The 26,028-nt window shown below is 40.9% G+C and overlaps 1 protein-coding gene across 1 annotated transcript in view; it reads left to right on the forward strand.

Annotated features, from left to right (window-relative positions):
• The first annotated feature begins 1,551 nt into the window (after positions 1-1,551).
• Positions 1,552-26,028, forward strand: part of SLC6A2 (solute carrier family 6 member 2) — a 60,104-nt gene continuing 35,627 nt past the window's right edge. The window contains exons 1-2 of the mRNA XM_059481444.1: positions 1,552-1,861; positions 22,856-22,987. Coding sequence (XP_059337427.1) covers positions 1,552-1,861; positions 22,856-22,987 — 442 coding nt within the window. The remainder of the gene's footprint in view (positions 1,862-22,855; positions 22,988-26,028) is intronic.

Below are 26,028 nucleotides of genomic sequence, written 5' to 3' on the forward strand. Positions count from 1 at the left end.
AATAGTCATGCAGAATTACAGCACGTGTGTCATGGAGTGTCAAAAAGCAAAGAAAAAGTCTTGTGTGGTGTATTGGAAAGAGATGAGGACAAAAAATCACAGAGTAACCCAAAGAGAATGTATGAGCTGCACGGTCTAAGCACCTAAGTGCTTTAGAGCAGGATAGCCACTGCTCACATACCTCACCCAAATGAAAGCTTTAGGATTCAGGTCAGACCTTGGATGTTGGAGCTTGAACCAAGTGTTTTTTGTGAAGGAATAAAATCTGTATGTTGTAGCTGTCCTGCTAGCATCTTTTTAGTCTGTGGCCTAAAGAGAGATGGGGAGGATGCCAATATGTGAACTTTAACTCTGAGGCAATATTCTTTTTCACATTCCAACTTTGCAGACAAATCTGGTGTTCTTTATGAACTCTGACTCTTTATGTATTACAATATATGCGATAGTGTTTTATCAGCCCTGGCAGAATAAATAAGTATGGTAGGCTGTTAACACCTTCAAGAATCCTCTGACTTGACCTGCTCTCACTGATGCCAGGCAGAAGGGAAGCTATTCAATACTGGGGAGAGAAAGCTGGTTTCTGTCTTTTATGGACAAATTTTATTCCCTTAACTGACAAGGAGTGTAGAGTTACTATTCACAGCTGTAACAAGAAAAGTCCCTGAAAACCTCTTTCTGCAGCTGTATTTAGCCAACTTCTGACACAAATCACTGTTCTGCCAGCTAATTCTTTGTCCATTTTACATGCAAAAGACTCGGGTTCCATCTGGAATAGCAGCAAATAGCTAATGTCCCACAAATGCCTCAACCTGAGAACTGAATTCTACCAGCCTCCTACTTGCCATGAAAGAAGCTGGGCATCCATCAACCCTGGCATAGGAGCATTAGCAGTGTCCAGCTTTGCCGTGCCGCCTGCACCCTGCCGGGTTCTGATGTCAAAAACCCAAAATTCTGTTGTTTAACTAAAGCCACACTAGCAGACAGGGGAGACCAGCCGAGAAAGAAGGGAAGTGGTCAATCCAAGCAGGCTCTACCTGTTGTCTGCTAAGGGCAAATTCAGCTGCCTGGACTAGGGATGCGCGTTTTGCCCGGCGGGAAGAAGCAGCTCCGAGCGCGCCGTAGTGTGTGGCAGGACGGAGGCGACCTGAGCGACTCGGCGGGGAACCAGGGGCGGTGCGGGGCTCGGAGCAGTGCGGGGCACCAGGGGCGGTGCGGGCTCGGAGCGGTGCGGAGCTCCGGGCAGCGAGGGGCTCGGGTCGGGGCCGGGCGGCGGCCCCAGGTGCGGGGCTCGGAGCAGTGCGGGGCTCCGGGCGGCGGCCCCAGGTGCGGGCTCTCCCGGCGGCAGGAGGCGCGGGCAGCCCCGCTCCCCGGGGGCGCCCCGGCGGGCGCGGGCGCCGCGGTCCCCCCTCTCCCGCCTCATTTGCATGGCTCTTATTACGGCCGTGCCTCGCTCCCGCCGCGCTGACAGCGCCGGGCTGAGCGCGGAGTCGCCTCCAGCGGGAAGCGCACTTCCGTTATCTGCGCGCCCCCTCCTCAGCTCGCTCTCTCTGGATGTTTAAGGCGAGGATGAACAAACAGGTCCAGCCCGAGCGCAAAGTGTCGGTGGTGGCCCCCTTGCCGGACCGCGCGGGGCCGCCGCCGCCGCCCAAGAAGGACGTGGAGCTGCTGCTGGTGAAGGAGCACAACGGGGTGCAGTACACCAGCAGCAGCCTCCTGCCCGCCGCCCCCGCGCCGCGCTACGGCACCCAGGACAGGGAGACCTGGGGCAAGAAGATCGACTTCCTCCTCTCCGTCATCGGCTTCGCCGTGGACCTGGCCAACGTCTGGCGATTTCCATACCTCTGCTACAAAAATGGAGGGGGTAAGAGAAGCGCTTGCGAGGTCTTTTTCCCCGGCCCCACAGCCCCGAGAGCGGCATCCCGCTCCTGCTGGCGGAGTTTGTGCGGGAAGCCGGAGCCGGGCTCACCCCGCGGTGCCGGGCGCGGTGCCCGGTGCCCGAGGCAGGAGAGCGGCACCGCCGCGCTCCCCGCTCCTCCCGGGCAGCGCGGACCCGCCGCAGCCCCCAGGGCACCGCGCTGCCCCTTCCCGGCAGCGATCGCTCGCACACTCCTCGAAGTTTAACTTAGTTTTTCAGTACAGGCGTATTTGCCTTCTGATGCCACTCCAGGCTGCCGAACACTTTTTTTCGTTCCCAAAAAATAGCACCCAGAGGAGGGGGGGAAAAAGGCCAAACCAAAAACGCCCAAGCAGAAAAACAGCATCTAGAAGAGCTAGCGCCAGACCACCGATAGGTTTCGGGGGGGCAGTTTTAATGTAGGATTGTGATTTCTGCCCTCGGTTCTGCAATGTGGGGGTTCTCCCCTCCTCCAAAGTAGGTAGGAGACTTGTTACAAACAAAACCTCACCTCCTGCACAGTTTGGCAATGACAGAAACAAAGAATTACACATATTAACTATAGTTGGCTCAGATTGTCTGGCGTATCTTCACTAAGACCTGAACTCCATCATCCTCTTTCATCTCCCTAAGTACACCGCGCTGTCAGTGATGACTCCAGGCTGTGATGGAGTAACACCATCTGCAAGCCGGGCAGGTGCCTGGGGTGCTCTTAAATCACACGCAGAAAGAACAGACCCTGCCTGGCAGATGGAGAACGGTGAGCCACAGAGACAGAACAGAGATAGAGAAAGCACATTCTGAAAGGTATTCATGTATGGATATAGTGATAGTGTGGTTGCCTGGTGATAAAGGCTAATAGGTCACACTTGTAGCATAAAATAATTGCTTCCTGTGAAAATAGGAATGCAGGATGAATGAGAAAATCCCTATCAAATAACATGGAATTATACCTGTCCTTTGAACTTAGTAGGATATGCGTGCTAATGAAACACTCAGTTGAGCTTGGTAGCTCCAAAACTTCTGAGAGGAGTCAGAAAATCTCTCTGCTCACCACCCAGACAGACTGAAGAAAGTAGTTAGTACTGAAAAATAACCTCCATCCTGATTTCGTTATGTCCAAAAATAGCCCAGCCATTCACACTGCAGCAGGACAGTGCTTCAGGAGCCCAGCAGGTCCTGCTGGGGCAGGTGCAGGTGGGGCAGCATCATTCATAGCACTCAGGACAGGTGCACCACTGCCACATCTCCACATCATCTGGCAGTTTTCAGGAAAAGACATTATTCTCCTATCCCACATTGCACAAGGTGACACCCAGAGTGCCTGAACTCTTTTCTATTGTAATTTGGGTCGCTTAATTGCCTAACCTGCTTCGTTCATAATTCACTGCCAGCTCAGGCACAGAAGGTAACAGTCTGCAACTCTTGTGTTTTGTTCAGCCTCCATGTATTATCTTATGTCAGTTCAGCTAGAAAAAACTGGGTCTTCATTAATATCTTCTGATTCAGATACTTCCAAATGGCAGTGAAGAGAAAGCCAACAGCTACAAGAGGCACATTTCAGTGAAAAGTTTGCAGTAATTCTTCCATATCATCAAAGGTAAAGAGGACCTTTGCTACCAAAGTCTATAGAATGGCCATTACAGGGCTATTACTGATACAGAGACCAAACACTCTGGTGTCTTAACATTTTTCCATCCATTGCCTCTTATGTTGGACATACATATCAGCTTTAGTCAGTAGAAACTCTTGTAAGAGTTTCAGGCTCTAGAAGAATTTCACTGAGTTTCAAGCCAACTCAGTTCCTTCTTTTTTTCAAACTGTGCTTGGGAGCTTGTTTGCTTTATGTGTAAATTTTCCTACAAGACCAAAAAGCATAAGGCAAACGGCAGAGCTGTGGGATATTGTTGGATTTTGTTGAGATCTTTCCAGTCATAAATCGTGGATATTCTTAAATATCAAATATCTCCTCCCTGCACGCCACTGCTATTGCATGAAGGAACATTTCCAGCACTAACTTAACTTTTGCTGCCTCAAAAGGATAACACAATGGGTTTCATATAATTGCTATGCATCCCCATGCAAAAGTTGGTATGTGGATATAGAAACAGGGAAGACTTAATTTCACTATCTTAGTAGTTTTTCCGGACTTCTGAGCAAATTAAAGGGATGAAATCAGAAGTTGTTTTTATACTTGACTAGACTTAACCTATAAAAAATTTTACAGGATGATCATACTAGGATTACAATTTGCCTTTTGATATTTATAAGGAGCTGTTAGGCAAAGAAGAAACCAACAGAACTGATTAAACTTGATTTGGATAGTATGCATAAAGTAAAGCAGTGGAAGGTAAAAGGTTTCCTTTCCTTTTCCTCCTGCAGTTTCTCTTTATTCTGAAAGCCTCAGCAATTGCTCAACCTCAGTGACTTAACTAGAGCTGGCTTTGGACAGTCAAACCTGTGGGTTATGAACATGTTATCAGCCTATTGATACAAAATACTCAGCGAAACAGAAGCACAAGCAGCTTACAATGCCCCAAGTCCTGGCTCAGCACAGCTTGTGCCACCTAACAAAAAGAAATTCTGCTATCCAACCAAAAGCTACACCACAAAGGTTCTTAGAATTTGAACAACAACATCAATGACATGGAACTGGTAGAAAATGGCATCTTCCTTTACATTAAAAAAAAAAAAAAAAGTTAGGAGGTTGGCATATGGACTATGCCCTAAATCTAACTATGATTAATTCAAGATGCCTGCAGACACACTAAGGGCCTTTGCATGTTTGTAAAAGTAGGTGGCTCTCAAGAAAGCATGGAAACTTACAAGAACTGAGAAGGAAAATATAAACACACACTGTATTCCCTCATTGAAAGTTGAATTTTACAAGGACATGGATGTATATACACCTCCTTCTTTTTACTAGCCAAGTCCTGGAGTTTCTTTCTTTGATAAACTCCAGGGAAATTTTCTAGGAAAAAAAAAACAGACATGGAGGCTTTTGGGTTTGATCTGGAAGTTCCACTTATACAAAACTCTGATAGTTTACTTTAGTAAGTTTTACTTACACAAGGCATACACCACCCAGTGGCAGATATACAGACATTTTGTTAGGTAACTTCAGAGACAGCACTGGTGGTGGTAACAAAAAGAAACATTTATATTTTAACAAGCTCCCAGTAACAAAAAGCTAGAGAGTAAGAAGCATCCAGCAGAATGAAGACACTGAATGAATAGCCAGAAACATCTGTGTTTTGGGAGTAGCCTGCTGAGAGACCCCACTGGGACTTCTGCACAAAGATAGATGGCAGAATGTAACCCTTCTGTAAACAACTGTAATTTTTGGAATCATTCTTTTGCTATTAAAAAGTCCCCAGTCTTTAGTAAGATCTAAAAATCTAGAGCATTTATTTTTCTATATCAGTTACCTACTTTCATAGGATTTGCCTGCCTTACAAGGGCAGACAGATCCAGTGAATGTATTGCAGTGAAATGTGCCACAGAAAGCTTACAGGACAGTTTAGTATGAACAGACTGGAGGAGTTCTTGGAAGCAGGATATGTCCACTGTGTGCTCTAAAGTATTTATCAGGTGATAGGGTAGACTCTGAACAGATGGGGAAAATCTGCAAGCTCCCACTAAGTAGATATGGCAACACTCCAAAAGGGGGAATTCTCAAACATCACCTTGTCAGTCCAGCTGAAAAAAAGACCACAACTTACATGGATTTGACTGCTGCTTGCAGCACAGAGGAAAAGCTCTGTTTGCAGCAGATGGAATACTTTTTGCGCAGTGCATTTGTCACAGTTGCAAAGCAGCAGGGCTTGTCACTGGAGAAATCATCAGCTATGGTCATTTGTACTGGCTAATCTTACAAGAGCTGTATCTTGTTATAACCTCCCTGTCGAAAGCACTTTTTAAAAAAAATTATTTTTAAGGCAAAGATTCTCTAGCTGTTTAACTCTCTCTGTAAGTGGTCAACATCAATGTAGTCCAAAGAATTCTTTATAACACAACCAACATTTGAATTGCTCCCCAGCTCTACAAGAGGCTATGGTGAATTAAAGAAGAAGACTATTAAAATTATACTCTCATCAAATTAGTGAAAGATTTACCCTGATATTTGGATTACATCTGAAATTTTACTGATGCCAAATGAAGTTGAGTAATGCCTACTATGATTAACTGATGTGCTCACAGTGGGGGAGGATGATGTTCGGTCTTAGTTAACCAGCTATTGTAGTTTTTGTGCAAGACCCTTTCAGTATGAACGTTCATTTTTGTTTCCTGTTCCCGCATAGTCATAGGCAGAATTAATATTTCCCACTGAAATTTGGGGAAAAGGAATTTACCAACATAAAGTACTTCTTTTGTGAGCCAAAGTATTTGCAAGGTCAGTCATGTTCAGACTACTCATTAGGAAGCATGTAATTGTCGGATTAGTCACTTGAGACTTACTGTATCATAAGAATCAGATTAAGTTTTTAATGAATTTAAGAATAGCGGCAGATAAATATTTTAACATTACTCTAGCCATCATAATGCACACTTTAAATCTCCCTTGCAGCATTATTTTAAAGTGGTTTTAGACCATGGTATTTCCGGAAGAAATTGTTTGCTTCAATAGTTTGCCAGCAATCAATACACTTCAGAAGTATCTTATGATTTATCCTAACGCCCCTGTCCTACTCATAGTTCCATCAGCTGTAATGCAGGACTGAGCAATCCACAGCACAGGCACCAAATACAGCAAAAACCACATCCAAAAATCCCTGAACAGGCCCCGCACAGAATCAGGAGGCCGGAGCTGTCACACATCGAGAAGGACACACAAAGATGGAGTTGTCACCTCCCACAAGCTGGGAGCCTGGCCACCACACACTGCACTGAGAGCAAACCCTGCTGCTGACAGCACCCCCTTGTCTTTCTACTGCACTCTGCCTCCTCAGGTTTGCAAAGTGTCTGCCACCAAATTTAGTCACTATTTTGGGGAAGAATATAACCTGGCACTTTGCAGTTTAAAGGTGGATGACCTTTGCCTTACAATATCAGAGTTTATACTTCAAAATAGCATTGATGATGATAATAATAAATCAACTTTGAAGTAATCTCACTGCAAAGCCTACGCCAAGAGTTTGACTCATCAGTCAATCAAAGCTCAGATGCAAATCTAGTGATTTTGGTTTCCTAAAAAAGGGGTTTTCAATTCCCATTAGCACATCAAACAACTGACCTCAAATAGGTTAAACTGTTATGCTGATCTCTTCACCATGAGCTCTGGGTTCTCAGCCATAGTGTGACATTAGGGACAATGCTCAGCTGTGTGGGGTGGCATTACCTCCTTTCCCAGATCCAGAGGCAGTGTCCAGCTCACAGATGCTCTCTTCCCTTTCCCACTCCATCTCTTCTCTTTCCCTTCCTTGATCAGCCACTAATCACCTGGTGCATGCAGGGCATGGATTCACCCAGGCTCTTCAGCACTGGAGCTCACATGCCAGCTGCTCCTCTGAAATTCCCTGTTCTGTTCTGTGTGTCTTGTTGGCTCCACAAAATAAATCTTCAGAACAGGAATTTCTGCATCATACACCTACTACACATGAAGTATTAAGAATAGCTGAGAGGGAAGGACTGAATCTCTCACCCAAATCGTTCATCAATTGTAAACGACTTGTTTCTGACTCTGAGGTATGATACAATGAAATAGTGTATAAATGGCACACTATATAGACCCTCAGCTAAATACCTGCCTGTGCAGAGATGGTATTTGTCCCTCAACAATTCTAGCAACTCCTAGCTTGACAAACTTACAAAGGTCTAGAGATACACTAGCGTAGAGAGGTTCTAGATGAGATCCATAATGTTTGGCTTGATGTTACACATTTGAGGACCATCCTGTGGCTGATGCAGGGCAAGTATTGAGAACTGATCTAAAGAGTGATCCAATCATTTACCAAAACTGATTTTCCAGCTTGGCTGCTGTAAAAGAGCTGGTGTGGACCAGCTGACAAAAGCAAAGATACATCTTTCCAAGTACAGTGGATGCACATTTTGATTACCACTTGGAGTACTTTATTCTAAACTAAGAGGCAGAAAAGACTTCAAGAAATAAACTTAGTTCTGTTTTTAAAAACTTAAAATCCCTGTTTAAGATCTTCCCATCCCCTGCCTCCCCCGCAAGCCCTCTTCATTCTTGCACACCCCTCTCAATTCTGCGAAGGACCAGAAGTACTGAAATATCCCTGGTAAACCATTTCTGTGTAAGTAAATTCTGCAAGTCACATTAGAGAGCCATCAAAACTGATATTAACTCCTACTGAAAAAAATACAAGACTTTCTTACAGTTTGACCTGGAGACCTGGGTTTGGATACTCATTCAAACTGAAATAGCAAGGACCTGAGCTTTGTGTGTCTGCTTTCTCACTCACATCATCTTAACCTCTGGCAGTAATGGAAAAGAGAAAGGCCAGCTTTGGAGTGTAGCAGCCAACAACCCTTCTTTATTGAAGAAACCAAAATATCTCTAAAGAGACTGAGACATGGTTTGGGAGCAGAATTTTCATTTTTAGGCAAAATACCACAAACCTGTCTGTCAGTTCAGTGAATATATGAATACAGCTCCCGCAGCCTAAATATGTTATTTCCAGACAGATACTTCTTCCCCATGCTGAGACCAATATGAAACAGAATACTAATACAACTACTTACACATAAGATCAGGAGGAACATTCATCTTTAGTGAGAGTTCAGATATGCTGTGAGGGGAATGATGGATTAAAATCAGGCAATAAATTACTGAACATCTTGCTCTGTGTTAAAATGGAAATGAACAGTTTAAAGAATTTTGGCAACTTCTGAAGAGCAATATCGAGTAGCTCATGTCTTCATTTTTGCTATGTCTGATGGTAAGCACGTCAGCAACCCCCAGTTGTAAAGCCTTTGTCCCAGTTTAACCAATTGATTAAATATTCAAGAACTTTAGTATGGTTCTCTGATATCAGTCTGCCCTGTAAACTCCATAGCACTTACACTGCAGTTATTACATGAAGTTTTTAGACATTGTTTTGCCTAACTGCTCGCAACATTATTACAAAATAGTAAACCACAACCAATTCTACACTTGGAGATACATTTATACTATATTATAATGTAGAAGTCAAGAGACAAATTTAAATGATGCATATTTGTAAAACAGTTCTGGATCTTTCACTACTACCTCACTCTTAGAACTTTCCATTTTCTTTGTACGTATACAATCATAGAATTCCATAGAATTTGGAAGGGAACTTAATGATTGTCCAACCCCCCCTGCAATCTTGCATCTGACTCTCTCAACTTTTTGATTTGAAATGTGACAACAAGAAAAAATTATTATTGTTGTTGTTCCTGTTGTCATAATCATTAAAGTTGAAATAAATTATATTAAGGACAAATCCACTGTCACAATCCATTTTCAATTAAGAGTATGTAAGTAATCCAGGAATATCACACTAGTTATAAACCTTGAGTTTTCCTTCCTCAAGGCTTTAGGAGACAAAGGATTCATGTTAGCAGCCCATTACCGCTGTCTGGAAAACCCATGATTGCCTCCTCCAACTACAACTCCTCAATCATCTGCTTTCCTTCTCCCCACCTTTGTATTAAGTCTTGAACCTTTGATGGAAAGGTTCCACCCTAATTGTGCAGATCTTACATACTGGTGCCAAGTCAGAATAGTTTCAAATGCAAGGCTTTACTGACATTCAAAACTTGGTTTCCTACAGATGGATATCGGAGTCCTTCAGGAAATCAGCACCAAAAGTGCCTAGATCCCTAGATTACTGTTGAGTAATTCCTGTTCTCATGGAAATCCCAGGTAACTGTAGTGTAATTCAGTATCTTAATTTCTGTATAGATTCAACATACTTAATTTTAGCCACAGAGCTTTTGAAACCATTAATCCATAAAGAAGGGAAAAGGAGGTGAGAGGCATGGAAGGAAAACAGTTGATTTCCTTGCCTTGTGACATATTCTTCAATAAAACCATAGGAAAGAACCTCTAAACTACTTATGAAAACTATCCTTTGTTTTATTTTCACTCCTCCTTTCCCCTATTCTCTATTCAAACAAGTTTTGCAATCTTTCCTGAAGCATGACAAAGGTGACAGCACAGAGCAGCACTTTGGGGACCAGGGTTTACCATTCAGAAGCAGAAACTGTCAGCAGGGAGGTCTGGCTGTGTAAGCCACATCCTTCTCTACACTCATTTTAGTCTAAAGCACACTACCAACTTTCCAGTGAGCAGAATTCTGTGATAACACATTACTAAGCAAAATCCAGGCAGGATTGGGCAGGCAGTTGTCTTTTGCCAGTCCATAAATGTTTTTTTTTATGACAAACATTCTGACTGCTGGTATGTAGTAAGACAAGCTACCCTTATTATACAGTAAGTCTTTTTATAGAAGATGGTAATTTTTCCAGTGCTCCTACTCCTTAAGACTTTATGAACACAACCCCTCACTTCCAAAAGCACAAGTGATTGCAGAAGCTGTGTTCTTAATGTAGGTATTCACTGATTGCTACAGTTTGGCTATTATAATTTTCTAAGAATATATGCTAGGTGTCCAAAACAGGATCCAACCCTCCCAGACGGGTGATGTTAGACCACACAGACATGAAGTCTTTCTTAGATTGTTATAAGCCACTTCCCTAGAACAAACCCAACATCAGAAGAGCAATACTGGTTTGATCCCACCCCACTGAAGTACACAAGAAATGTGGATTTCCACAGCAGAGGAATATTACTCCTTTGCAGCCTTTATTTCAGAGCTGGAGAAAGTTATTGCATGATTTGCAGGCCCTGGGTGTCCTGTCTTGCTGCAGCACTCCTGCTAGTCTGAGAAACAGCTTTTGTGGCATTGATGTAGGGGAAGGATTGTGGCTGGGCAATTGCACAGCATCCATCTTTACTGAAGCCTGCAGCACTGTGGGGATGAGCTGATTTCCTGGCCCAACAGCAGCATGGAAGAATGAACCCTCTGCAACTGCCTCACTGACCATCCAAAGCACTGTTTCCTTGGGCCCAGCGTATGTACTGAAAAAACATCTGAGTATTGTGCATCTTGGTTTTTGCCAGCTATTTTTAATTTATTCTGCACCTCCTGAGCTATGTGGGCATGTTTCTCTTCATTGATATTTTAGTTTCTATTTTTCTCTTCTGTAATGAAAGACCTCTTGCAATGTCTATCCTAAAGTATGCCAAAGGTGACAGCACATTACTGCCTTTAAGATCCATATCTCGAGGGAAAGCATAATACTGATTCCAGGCCTTATGATTCCAGTCAAATTCCAGTTAAATAAAAAAAGAGGAAGAGGCTGGACTTTTTCTGGTATAGGACTCTCTACAGAGTAACGGGAAGCGTTTTTCAGACCACAAGGTGGAGCAATAGATCCTCACAGGTCTTGGGAGATGCCCACCTGATAATTGATGTCACAACATTTATAGGAAAAAATAATCTCTTTCATGGTGGCTCATTCCTTTTAAACACAGAGCTGCCCAGTAATAACAAATATTAGCCGACTGTTCTTGGATTTCTCACTTTATTTTATTTATTAGGATATTATAGGAGTGGCAGCTTTTAGTGATGCCTAATTCACTGACCTCACTTGTCAGCATGGCCACAATGACAACAAGGACACAATCTGTTGACAACAAGAGGTTAGCCCTGAACACACCTTTTTTTAAAGAAAGTGCAACAATAAAATGGAGATACAGTCTCTTCTCCCCAAGGATTGATATAGGAGGAAACAATTTCTCAAATCCTAAATTTAGAAGGTGCTCCAAATACCCTCAAAAGATTCTCCTTTGGGGACAAAACCAAGCTCCACACAGACTTTCATGGATACATTCTACAACTGAAAAAATTCTTTTTTCTTCTTCAATGTTAATGTAACCCACATTTCAGGAGGTTTCAGCATCTTTCTGTCTTGGCAGAGGAATCTTAGTTTCTCAACACAGTAATTTCACAATTAAGTATATTGTACTTACTATGATATTAGAGAGAGTTCAAGGCCAAATGTTACCAAAACACTGAGTTGCAGCTCAGCAGCCACCCTCAGAAGTGGCTTGACTCTTCATCAGCATGCAGGGCTGTATCTGCCTACTGATGTGCAGTAACAGTGATGCTTGAAGAAAGCTCCCAAGATCCTGCCCTCTGACTGAAGGGAGACCAGAGCTGTACAAGGCAGCTCAGTTCTACAATTTACCACAAAACTAATGAATAGTTTGTGCTGTGCAGTGCTTTGTGTCCTTTCAGAAGAGAAATTCAGATGTGTAAATGAGATTATGAGACAGGTGTTGATGAGATCAAAGACAGTCCAGGACTTTGTTTTGGGGAAGAGTTTGATCATTTGCTTCTTTTCTACAGTTTGTTTCTCATGTATGTATGGCTGTACTGCCTCAGTTAAAATCAATAGGTTCTAAACCACATGGGAGGAATCCTGACCCAGCTGAAGTCAATGGGTGATTTTTTTCCATTGACGTCACCAGAGCCAGGATTTAAACCCAAATAACAGACATCTCTCTTAAGGGCTCCTAAGTAGACAGGATTTCCAGACTGAGAATTATGTGAGAAGAAAAACACAGTAAAGTAATAAAAAACTATCCTGACTAAACTGATACACAAAACTTCCACCAAGTAGTAACTGATATTCACTCAGTACAACAGCTCAGTACTTTACCTGAAAAGCAAGCTGTCAGGATTACATAGATGATGGTGATTATTACACAAAATAAATTCACCCTGTGAGAGTTAGACTATGACCTCAGCATTCTCCTATGCTGGGCTCAAGCAACAAAATAAGTTCTATTTTAAGAAGTGCCTTTTACTCTCACAGTTTCATAGGGACAAATGATTTAGGCGAGAATCTCTTTCTAGCTTTCAAGGCTGAAAAGAAAAGCTGGGGAAGCACAAAGTAAATTCAAAACTAAAAGCAAGCAGGCAAATAAAAGGATTGTAGCAGATGATCATACATTTTAAAGTATTCTGGGACCTACTCCATGGTTTTTGAACTTTTGAAATTGGTGGCTATAAGAATATAGTTACTCTCTGGCATAAATTACTGTCTTGACTTTACCCTAACAGAAATAGCCAGAAACCAGCTACCAGGGTCTTCCTAAACAGTCAGAAAATCCTTCATTGACTCATACAAAAGCTGATGACAAAATCACTGTGTTTCACCCTAAATTAAGAGGTTTTTTAAATCTTCAAGATCACCTATATGTTTCTTACTAAACACTGTTTTACAGTCATGATGTATTGTGTGTTTAAAGTGGTTTAGAAATACAAAAATGAAAAAATCGCCGTGTGACAAGTTAAAAACACCAGACTCAGCCACAATGATTTATCATAAGGTCTGAGTAATCAGTGAACAAAACTGCCCTGCAATCTGCCCAAGCAAAAGTTTGCACTGTGATGAAACAAGAAGGATTTTGCTTCAAACTCTTAATAGGCCTCTGCTTCATCTTGGCAGGGAGCTATGATGGGCCCTGGGGTAATTTTCACATTCTTCCATGGCATATCAAGCTAGGAGGCCCCATGCAGAATGGCAGTGACAAAGCATGCACTGGACAGCTTGGACTGAGGAGAAAATTGTGTTGCTTGAAGCCTGTTAGGAAAACAGTCCACTAAGAACAAACAGAAGGCTCAAGTTGCAAACTTAAAGAAAAGCTTTTGTCTTACTAATTTCCACAGAAGAAGCTGAGTAGTCTAAATGAGACTGAGTTTACCCCTTCAAGCAAATTGATGTCAAGAGAAGTAGTTCTTACAGTCCTCCTGCTGCAGGAGGGATGATATGGAGAGGTTTCACTTTGTGCTCACAACGCCCAAATTCTCAGAGACCCCACCTAATGGCTGGTACACAGAATATTACCAGCACTACCCTGTGCCAAATACAGATTTTTCCCAAAAGGAGAATTTTTCTGTGAAGAGCTTGGTGACAGTTTTTGTGAAATTCCTGTGTTCAGTGCTAACAGAAAGGTACAAAGTAAAGAAGCCACACCCACTTGGAAATGACCATTGCCAGGCCTTCCAAAATATTAGCACAATCCAACAGTAACTATAATCTTTGATAAGAGTACAATTTTAATTTTTCTAGGCATTTATGCAAACAGTAGCCATGACTGCAATGGCATATTTGCCAATATCGTTATTAAAAGCACCACACACAGCCATTAAAATTTACAAATAAATTGTAATGGTGCAGCATTTGTGTGCGCCATTAAGAAATAAGAAAATATTCTTTACGGCTAGATAACATACTATCATTAACATAATATTAATTTCAAATATGTCTGATATCTGTAGTTCATAATATAGAAAGCATGTCTAAGAAATATCAGAAAACTGCACATAGTGGTTTTAAGAAAACATGGAGAATGGCTTTATAGTGAATGTAGCTTTTTGCCTCTGCTGTAAATCCCTGTTTAAACCTGCATTATATGTAATTTACAGTACAGCTACTCTGCTTCCTTTAGTGGAGTCAGAAAGAGCATTCATCCTGAAGGCTTCATTTCTAATGACTGAGAGTAAAACTTAGATTTACTAAAATTCTTATAGATAGGAGTGTTGACTGTCTCACATTTCTGTAATAGACATAGCCCTTTACTGAGAGGAATAATTTAGGGGATTCTGTTAAGCAAGAGTTTGTAAAGATTAAGATAGTACACGAAGTATAACGCAAAGAAAAGTAAATCTCTGATGAAGACTGGAAGTAAAAGGAGTGTTTTGCTTTAGTCTTTGAGTCCAAACATTGAAGTTACAACTTAGAACTGGATTAAACACTAAATGGTGTAAGGCAAGTTTTTAAGAGTATCACAGATTGTTGTCCTTGATTCTTCTTTAGCAGAATGTCAAGGCATTCTCCTCCTATTGGTTTGTACATTAATCTTCTTGAAAGCTGCTTGGCACTTCTCTGGAGCTGATTTAAAATGTCTTGGGCACTTTGTTTTACCCTGGCACAGTTATGAATCTCATGCTGCCTAAAATGGGTACTGCATCCTCCCCAGAGGGTGCTTAACTTGGAGGCTGCTGGCTGGTTTTTATTTTGACAACGTGCAAAAGAAAAGCAGCCTTTAAGAGCAACACCCTCCATCCCAGATGCTGAGAACCAGGAGCTGCCTGCTGCATGCACAGCACAAAGCACATTTCACACAGGGGCAAGCCTGAGAGTGTTAGAGAGAATAGAAAGCAAGGACCAACCAATACTGCTTAAATGAGGGGTTCAACTTCAGAGAACTCATCCCAGGCTCTTTTTTATTAAGGTGAAAAACAATTAAGGGATATAAACTTGGCATTCCTGACACATTAAAAGCACAGCTCAGAAAGCAAGTATCATAACTTAATGTAGGTACGAAAATTGCACAGCTCTTCAACCTGCCAATGCCAAAAAGTACCTGCAGGGTGGCAACTTCAGCTAGAAAAGCAGATACCACTATTGCACTGTAATTAATTAGTTTACTTCACTCCATCTCTATAGATTATAAAAAGAAGGCTAACACTTGATTCAAAATTGAAACACAAACAAAACAAAAAGCCCCAAAACAAAACAACACGAGACCAAAAAAGCCTCCAAAACCAAACAACCAAATAGCAAAGCATTTGTCTAGTATCTTCCAATCAGGTATGTAAGTTTTTCTGGCTGAAACTCTGGTCTGTGCTAGACAGCAAGTTAGATCAAAGTATCTCACAAGCCATTCTGGCATCAAATTCAGATTAATTCATGAATTTTGAAAATATCCATTTTAGTTTACAGCTGACTGAGGAAAAGAAAACACAACACAAATGAACAAGTTCTCTGAGAAGATGAGAAAACTATGACTAACAGTCTATATCTGAACCAAAGTAGAAGTGTAGTTGCCAAAATCTCCCTGGCACCAACTCTCCCTACACTTAAGAGACAGCTAAGCTGATGAAGTAGTATTTCCTTTTGTGTACATGACGATGTCCCACATATTACAGAAAATATCTTTTCAGTACTTAACAGTTCAAGGAAAACTTATCACATGAGGTTATGCTGTTATGTCTCTCATGCTGGAATCTAGGAAAACCTGCTTATCTCGATCCACAAGCTCACAGAAAATACCTTCTGATATCTTAATTCAAAAGTATTTTTATCCATGGATGTTCTGCCACCAATAAATCAGGGTATATTTTGACAGGCACCTTGCTCTTGTACATCTGAAGTACAGCCTACACCTCACCTGGGTGGTTTTGTTGATGTGCAATTGCAGGTGAATATATCCTTGTGTCACCCCTAATAGCTGCAAGGTTGGAGAAGAAAGCACTAATAGAACATTCCTATTAATTAAGTGCTAGAATACTATTTTCCCCTCTTAATTTAATATCTCTTAAGCTTGCAGTCATGTCTTTTGTGATGCAGCTGTGTTCTTCAGGGAGGCATCTGCATGGTGACCCAGTGGTCCAGTACTACACATCTTCCCTGGCTAGGACCTCCTGAAGAGTTTGTGAACTATAAAGTTTGCTGGTTTTGGTGCCAATGATGTTATCTGTCCAGGGGAGGATACTACCACTCCTACATCCCCTGCTCTATTGAGCATTAGCCACAGGGATGGCATAAATAACAGAACAATCTACAAGCTGGCTCCACAGTTCAGCTCAATTACTCTCTCATTTCTTGTTTAAGCCAGCCAGGTAGTTAAAAAAGGCACAAAATCAAGATGGTGGATTTGGGCAGGTAGTAGCTAGGTTTTCAAATTGTTACAAACTCCAAGTATTTACTTACCAAACTAAAACTCATCTTATTGCCTTGATCTAGAAACAAAAGATCCAACACCAATAGTACCTCTGCTCTAGAGGCAAAATGTTAAAAGCTAACACTGCAACCCATGAAGCAGATCTTTGGACTTTCATGGTCACACTCATGGCAAATGATGGAAATTGCTCTTTTCCTAAGCCAGCCACAGTGAATGTTGTGAAGGTCAGCAGCAGGAAGCTCCTGCAAACCTCCAGAGCTCCCACTGCCACACTGTCCCTCTTGGATCAACCTCATTTATATCCTCTCTTACCCACCATGTCTCTTATTTATTCCCTTATTTCCTACCAAAAAACACAGGCCAGAGTTCTGTTCTTGTATGTGCCTGCAATTATCTTTAAACTACACGTTGTTGTCAATGTGAACATTTCATTAATTTATGTAAATAGGACCTTGGCCAATGACTTGGCTGTTATTTATGAATGAATCATGCTGCTCTGAGTGGCTGGATATATTTAGCTCTCATTAATTTGTTCAAAATAGCTACTAATGGGTTTCTTTAGCTCATGACTCTTGTGACAAAAGGCAAAAGGATGATTGGATTTGCGTGGGGAGGACCTAGGTAACCCTTTCAGTTACTGATCAGTGACCACCTTCTAAATACACTGCACATCAACTTACTTCAAGTGATTTTAAAGCAGTAGCAGGTTAACAGCTCAAGACAAAAAATGCAGGCTTCAGTTGGCCTCAGCCAACAGCACTGAACCATTTCTGGAAACTATTTGTTTTCACTTTCTTTTGAGTGAAAGGAATGCTGTTAAAACTGCAATTCTGAAAAAACTGAAGGCTTGGAGCCCAAATTGAGATTAGTAATATAAATAAGCTCAAATCTAGCAAAAATTTGTTAGAGGGAGTAGCTAAATGTAAAGGCTTCAAGAGAAACATGCCACTCACTATGGTATAGATCCACTGGTTTCATTATTCAGAAATACTTTCCATTAAAAAAGATTGCATACTTGAAAGATTTTCTTGTATACTTGGAGAGTTATACATGTGTGAAATGCTGCTGAAGTTTTTATAGTATGTCATGCAATCTGTTTTGCAGAAAAATGCTATTTTTTACAACTAGAATATCTTGCTAGCTGCTGTCAACATCATCACACAGCTGCTGTTATCATCATCTTGTCTTTGACCTGAGGTTCCCTCATGCTCTTTCGTAGCTCTGACATTTCTTTGCTGTACCACACAGACCCTCATTGCTTTTAATCTCAGGCCAGTAAGGTCTCGGTGTTCCACCCCTTCTTCCAGTTGTCAGCAGCAAGATCCAGCTCCCTCCTTCAGAGGTGCCCTTGGAGGCTGTGCAAGCTTGGTGGCCTGTCTGCTGAGGAGCCAGATAACATCTATGTACTAGAAACACCTGCTTTTCCAATTACCATTTCTACCCACAGTGATCTTGTACAATCTAGATGTCAGGAACTCTGCATCAGTGATTTTGTTTTTCATTCACGAGAGTCTGCACAGATCAGTTTCCACCCATTTTCTTTGTTGTCCAAGCAAATGTGCTATGTTCTATCAACTGTGTGTTGATATTGTTGGAAGAACTATTTATTCTGAATGAAAAAAAAAACAAACCAACAAACAGTGTTAATCAATGTTAATAGAGATATTAGCTTGTATTTCAGTTCACCACATCACAGAGAGATTACCCCAGTGCATGGCTACATGTGATACTATAAAGCAATTATAGGAGATCTCTGCTTTTAGACTTTTTCTGCACAAATACTGGAAACAATCCCATTGGAAAATATACTGCCATATTTGCTCAGAGTTTGTTGTTTTAGCAGACACCCCTGCCAGTATAACATTTTGACTAGAAATAACCATGGTAACAAATACAGAAGGCTAACAAGCACAAAGAGTTCAAAATTGTTTCAACCACCCCTGTCCTGGCCTACTTCTTGTATGTGCATCAAAAATCCTTTTAGGACAACCACAGCTGTTTAAAGTGTCTTCTTTCAGCCATTAGTAAATTAATGCTTCTTCCTTTCTGGGATTTAAAAGTGAGATGAGACCTCCTAGTAGGACTGAGAAGAATATTTAGAGCTTTTGCTTCCCACCCCTTAGGATGCTGGGAATGCTTACAAAGAGAGGAAACACCGTGTGTGGATTCTCATATACCAAATTTAAGAAGTTGCTTTGGCACTGAATACAGGAATGCAAAATCTATCTTGTATTTTGTCCTTCATTAATTAAATGCAATACTTAAAAAAAAATCTGTGTAAGGTTCCACTTGAAGTTTCACATAGATGGTTCTTGTAGAAGCTGAGGGTTTGACCTAACCTAGTTTTGCATAAGACATAGGCTGTCTTAACCCCATATTTGCACTGGTGCCTTAAAGGGACATGTGTGGCTCTTGTGAGATCTGTCAGGACAGAGATGCAGCAGTTCACAACAGCCTGAGGCCAACCTGTGGCTTTCAAGCTGCAAGTGACTCAGAAGAGAGTCAAGTATGGCTCTTGCACCAGAGCAGTTCTACAGATGTCAATGACTTCAGCTTTTTAGCTGCAGAGGGAATTAGGAACCATTAGGGATTGCTGAAAGCAGTGCAGCCTTTGGGATGCAGCTGTGTGCTCCCACCGAGGGGAGTGGAATGCCCTCGAGTGCGATCGGCGCGTTCCTGCCAAGGCCGCGGTCGCACAGCTCGCCGAGGTAGGGAGGTCTTGGCAGGCTTGAGTGAAGTGTTAGCCAAGCTCTGCTTCCTAAGAGCTCAGCTCTCTGGCCTATCCAAATGTGACACTGGATTCATGCAGTTAAAGCCCTGCAGTTTCTGTGGCTGGTGACACAGGGAGGAGGGACACATGGTGCCAACCCTTCCTAGCACTCTGACCTCCAAACAGGGCAGACATTAACTGCAAGTGCTCCTGCAGAGGAGGCTGGGCTGTGCTTCAATTCACACTGCTGGATCTAAAGCAACAGGACCACCAGGACTGCCTTGCCTCTGGCCCACACAATGTTCACACAAACAGGACTGTAAAATTCTTCCAAACAGCACCTCTTGCTCATAGGACACTGCTCCTAAACAGCCTAAGACAGAGGCCCTGTGCAGGCCCAGAGTGACACTGGTCAGCTCCCGCACGGGCTGTTCACAAGCATTTGCAGACCATTCTATTCTATTTCTGTTTACAAGAATTTGCAGACCATTCTATTATATATCTATTTCATGGGGAAATTTGAATGGTATTTTGACCATCATTTATTTTTCTTCAAAGGGGCCTTGATCCCAGAGAGGGTTGAGCGAACACCATGAGAAGTGATTCTGGATATTGGCAAGGAAAATAAAAGCAAATACAAAAAGATGCTTACAAAAATACCTGACTTTTTGTTATTTTTTTACCTAACCAGAAGCTGCTAAACAAGAAGTTTCCAGAAAACTCCAAAACATTAAGTCAAACTAATATGACTAAGCACCCTTACTTTGGTATTTATCTCAATTTCAAAATACTTCAATCACTTAGCACCTGAAAAGTAACCCAGCTACGAAACCCTGCCATACTGTGTAACTGCTCTTTGATGAAAATTACACCACACCTTATTAATCCCTTGCGGGGGCAGGGCGGGGGAAGAAAAAAAAGAAAAAAAAGAAAAAAAAGAAAGAAACCTCCTATAACTAAAGCCTGGAATGACTCGCAGCCAAACAGATGACACTTGAGCAAGTATGCCTAAGTGCAGTACACCTCACAGTTCATCTTGAGATTAGTCATACTTTTAAAAACTGAGTATTTTAAACTGGCATTAAATACGTATGTCCACTACACATCTCCAGGATTAATCTTCTCAAATCCAAATTTCCCTGAATAGGCATCATGTTTTCCACAGCCTCATGACATTAATCAAACATCACTCCCTGTAAACTCCATACCTCCCAAATACAAGCCAGGTTTGTGAGTCAGCTCCACACGCTGTGATATGATCAAAGCAAGACAAGTATGGCACTTCAAAAGCTCCCTTGCAGGAAATCTGACAGTAAAACCACCTAAAATAATTTTTTCAGATACTAGATATAGTGAAAGCAATATGTAGTATCCCAGACTGATTTTGCTGAGTATGTTTCAACATTGAACAGAGCTCAGAACTGCAGGGTATTAAGAATCTGATTAATACAAATTTTTTTTTTGCACAGTATTCAAACATACAATAGTTCAACATGGCAATCATAGAAAACAAGATTATAAACAACACTAAAATATTACCAAAACCATGTATCATTGATAATGTAGTAGCTTATGCAAATGCAACATTTTACATTACACTCCATCGTGAAGAAGGTTCTTGTCCCCAAAGTGATACAACCAATATATTTCAATATTAATATGTATTCTCAAAGGTTTAAGCTATTTTTTCTGTTGATATACCTTGCCTGTTTCATTGCAAGGTTTCAAATTTCAAATGACTAAACTTATGACTGAATGCTGAATACATTGTCCTTACCATTATGCTACAGCACGTTACTTTTAGAAGTAGATTGGTGGTATGACTAAGAGAGCAGAGTTTGTTTTTCCATTCTATTCTCCAGTATATAGTCAAAATTCCCTTTCTGAGCAGTGATGCAAGGCAGCTTACACCAGTAATACCTGTGAAAAGCAAGCTCAAAGGTAAAGAAAAAACTATTCAAACTCTTAAAAGCATAACAATAGTTTCAAACATACTTTTTTAACATGTAATTCATTCTGCTTACTGGCATGTTTTAAAAAGATACAGTCATGCTTCCAGATTTTTACCTCCTGTAAGTGTATAAATTTAGGAGCAATACAAATTTACTTCCTTTTACAGGGCAAGTTTTCAAATTACTAAATCAATGCAATAGCTTTTCAAGGTTTGCAAAAGTTTGTACCACTTGCTATTACAAGAAATAGTCAAGCTACTGCTGTTTTTTTCTTTTGCTGAAAAATTGAACCATGATATTCACAATCTAGTTTCCTTTTCATAGTTAACTCCTAAGGACATTAGTCAGTTATTCAGTGTATGTAATTACTCTGTCAACTCTCTAGTTATTAAAGTAATCCAATAATGTTTTTCATACAGGCAAGTTTAATATTAATCGAACTTTTCTTGACCAAGCAAGCTGTGCAATGTAATAAAAGCTACCCTTTGCTTGTGCCACAAAGCAGAGATCTGTCAGAGCCCACAGTTATTAAACATGACACCAGCTATAATTGCTTTATAGCATCACATGCAGCCATGCACTGGGGCAATCTCTCTGTGATTTGGATCATATGAAATAGCAAAGGAATTTTCAGGTAGTTTCTGCATTAGGTGATCCTTTTGTATTTCAGCTGGCAATACTTTTTATGCTCCAGCAGCTCATCCACCAGGATTTTCCCAATGGTGACAGATTCTCAGTGACAGTACAGACTCACAGGACGATGCTCAGCCCTGTGAAGTGCTCCAGGGAGGTGCCAGCAGCCCCAGCTCTGTCCTGCTGCAGTATCAAGGTGCTGTCCTGGGGCCAGCAGGAACCTCCACATCCTCCACAGCAATGGCCACAAGCACCACTAGGTTGGAAAGGGGTGTGCTGTCTAACCCATTCCATAAGAATAAGGAAATTAATTATAGCAAAATCCAAAATAATTCATGGAAGTCCAAATTCTATATAATTAGCCTATATAATTCTATATAATTCTATATAATTCTAATTATAATTAGTAGAAATTAATTTTCAACCCAAAGGTTCCTGCAAACACTTCATACAGTAGTTTAAGCTGCACTTAGAGGATTTCACATTTTTCTTTTTTGTTGTTGGATCTGTGTTCCCTTCTGAAAATACTGCACTAAAAATAAAACCTAAAAAAATGTTTCATAGTCCCTTTCCCTTTCAGCTCTGCAAGTGTGTTCAACTTTTTTTTTCTTCTTTAGTTAGGGATTACTTTTCAGGGACACTTTTTTTTTGTCTTTAAAGCCAAAAAGCAGAGAGGAAACATTAAGGAGAAATAGGAGTTACAGCCTATAGCTTCTTTCAGGGATTCTGTATCTGAGACCTTTAAAAAATGCAGAAAAGGGATAAGAATACATGGGTTCTTCCTTCCTGGTATTTCCTTTATATTTTCCATAAGCAGTGGTTTTGTCTTTAACTGGTAAAAGTAAGCAACAGAGAAAAAAAAATGCAACTAAAATGCAACATAAAAAGACTACAATGTCTCTTTACTGTCTTTTCAGGTGCTTTTCTTATTCCCTACATCCTCTTCTTAATCATTGCTGGAATGCCCCTGTTCTATATGGAATTAGCACTGGGACAATATAACAGAGAAGGGGCTGCCACTGTCTGGAAAATCTGTCCAGTTTTCAAAGGTGAGTGTTCCTCTGCTCCCCTGAGCAGCACCTGAGGGTGCCACACACATGTCATCACAAAAAACCTAAGGATCTCTCATCTGTCACAGACAAAGTGTATTTGGTGACCTTCCCCCAACCCTTGAAGTCTTTGTGTTACCAAAGGTGAAGCACAAAATGGGAAAAGCCACAGAAATCATCTTCAGGGTGATTGCTGGCTGAGTGTAAGAGAGGGCAATGAGCAGGAGCAGCTCAGCTCTGCCCTCCCTTTCCCCTGTGTACTGGGAGGAACTGGGAATCTCTAGGTGGAGAGGGGGTTTGCCAATCCAAAGGTTGGAAATACCAAATCCCATCCAGGTTAGTTCAGCCCTGTCTTCCCCATTGGCTTCTCCACTCAGGGCATGGAGCTTTCTGTGCAGGAGCCAACATACCCCAGTGCCTACAGCAGTAAAATGGAGTTGTGAAGACTCTGGGTTTGGCCACCAGACTTAAAACAACACAGGAGTTTTCTGTGGCATCTCTGTACCTCAGTTTTCCTGCCTGTGAAGTGGGAGCAATGATTCTGATAGTTTTTGTAAAGTGCCTTTCAGATTCAGCAATGAAAAACACTTATTAAAATCTGAACATTATTACTATTGAGTGTTTACCACTAGGATTAACTCTCCGGCACCACTGAATAAAGGCTGTGGAGTGTTGTTTGTGCACAGCATCATTCTGCAAGGAAAAATAGGTTAGGTGCTTCAGGGTGTTTGGTTTTGATCAGGAAATGATCAATGTGTGAAAGAAGCCATATGGGTTCTGTACATGAAACAAGTATTTGTTAAGGAACCTCAAGAATTTTAAAGTATTGCTTGCCAGCCAAAAATGTAAGTTCCTTTGTATGTATACCAGACTGTCTCTAAAATCTTATGCAAAAGCCTTTTCAAAACAGACATATCTGAAATTAAACCAGACAAGCTCAGCTGACCTTAGAACCTTAAAATTCAGATCATGTTCATCCTGGGACTGGCAAAAGCTGAGGAGTTTAACAATAGCAATCCAAACTTGATGGATCTGCTGCTTGGATATAGGTTACACTGAGTAAATGTTAGTCTTCTTTCTCAAAACACAGCTTTCCTCTTCAAGCAGTCTAGTGCCACACAATAAGAAATGTGGAGGGGGTTTTTCCTACCAATCAAACCCAAAACTCACAGCAAAATCAGCAATGCAACAAAAAATAATTAAATAATGTATCTCAAAATTATAAAATTAATTCCTATAGATTTACCTAGCCCTTCTATAATCCTGTCATGGGCGATAAAATTCATCCCAGCACCCAGGAACCTGAATACCCTTGCTCAATAAAAATTCCTGTTGGTATTATTAATATACTTTTGGATGAGAATGAGGACTTGGAGAACCTAAATGCAAAAATTAGACCTTCAGGATCTCAAAGCATTTGAGCCAAATACCACTGTGCTCAGAGGTATTCTGTGTTGACTTCAGGATTGAAAAAGATTATGAGAAAGGAAAATAGAACTTATTTCATGTATATTCTTCTTGACATTCCAGCTGTGTTTTTAAGCTGACATTTTCAAGGTGGACTAAACATACATTACTGTTGATTTTTAAGTTTCTTATTACAAGAATATAGAATAGCATATTTGATTCTCAAAAAGTCATAAGCATTGAGACATTTACACCTCCTATAAACTCAGTACTTTTAAAGTTTTTACTAAAACCTCTGATAACATGCAAACACATTTTACTGCTAGTGCTTTGGAGTTGTTTCTGGGACAACTCAAATCTCTCACTCAAAGGAAAAGTACACAGTCTACACAAATTCATAACAGCTTCTCTAAATGAAGAGCACTATAGTTCTAATTTTAGCTATGAATATTATTGCTATGAACTCTAAGCACCCTACTTCTAATGAGATGCTATCGTAACACATGCAATTACAAATATACCCTGTAACCTTTGTAACACAGTCTGTTTTCATCTCTGCATTTTTTTCCAGAGTCTATTTTAGACTGTGGGTGGTGCAGCATTACTTTTAAGAAAATCTAGAAACATAAAAGCAAATTCATTCCTGAACATTCTTAAGCTCACAGAGAAGAGCTATTTAAAACACATTTGATCCACTACTTTTTAGTCTTGATATTAAACATCTCTTGTCCTCCTCGACTGGAGAAATTTCAGAAACTTTATTAAACAACAAATCATCTAATTTTAATACATTATCCATATTTAGTGTTTAACATTCATCTTAACACTTAAGAATTATTCTTTTTGGGGATTCCTCCCTCCTCTCCATTTTATTGATCATGGTGTATCACTAGAGTTCAAGTACTAGATTCATTTCAGTACCAAGGATTTGAAAGTAGTTTCATCTTTACTTTCACAATTATTTCCCCATTGTTAGGGAGGAGCAAACTGGTTTACAGATTAAAAGACTCCTGCAGAGCAAAGAGTAACTTTTGTACATGCAGCAGCCTTTGAACTGCCAACTCCTTCAGGGTCAGCTTCTGATCCTTATGCAAATTTTAAACCTGGATTAATACTCACAGTGTTTGCTACTTCCTTCCTTTATAAAGAAATCAGAAATTTTAATAATCTCCAACTATTAGGCCTCCAACGCCAAAAATTAAACTGAAGAAAAATAGAAGTAAAGGTTTGCACTTCATTGCTGTGACAGTAGCCACTGTGGCAGTGATGACACTGATAAAATAACTGTACTCCCTACCTTTTATATGCAGCACATAAAACTTTGAGGGAGGATTCAGAGAACAAAGCTGCACACACAGTGAGAATGATTGAGGGCAACGCAAGATTCCTGAACAATTCTGCCAACCAACTTTTATTGGGGTCTAACATTTGTATCAAAACTTCCTCCCAAACTGGAAAATATCCATTTTCATGAAGAGAATATGCACTTTCTGGGGTGCTCTTGCTAAGAGACCCCCCAGCCACACTTCATGACATGCAAAACTACAAAGCAAATGTTCAAAGTCGAAATAGAATTCTTATACTCTGAATTCTGTAATCCTGGAGAGATAGTAAAAGGGGATGAATGTCACACA

This window comes from Ammospiza nelsoni, chromosome 13 (genome assembly GCF_027579445.1).
Source record: "Ammospiza nelsoni isolate bAmmNel1 chromosome 13, bAmmNel1.pri, whole genome shotgun sequence".
Classification (NCBI taxonomy): Eukaryota; Metazoa; Chordata; class Aves; order Passeriformes; family Passerellidae; genus Ammospiza; species Ammospiza nelsoni.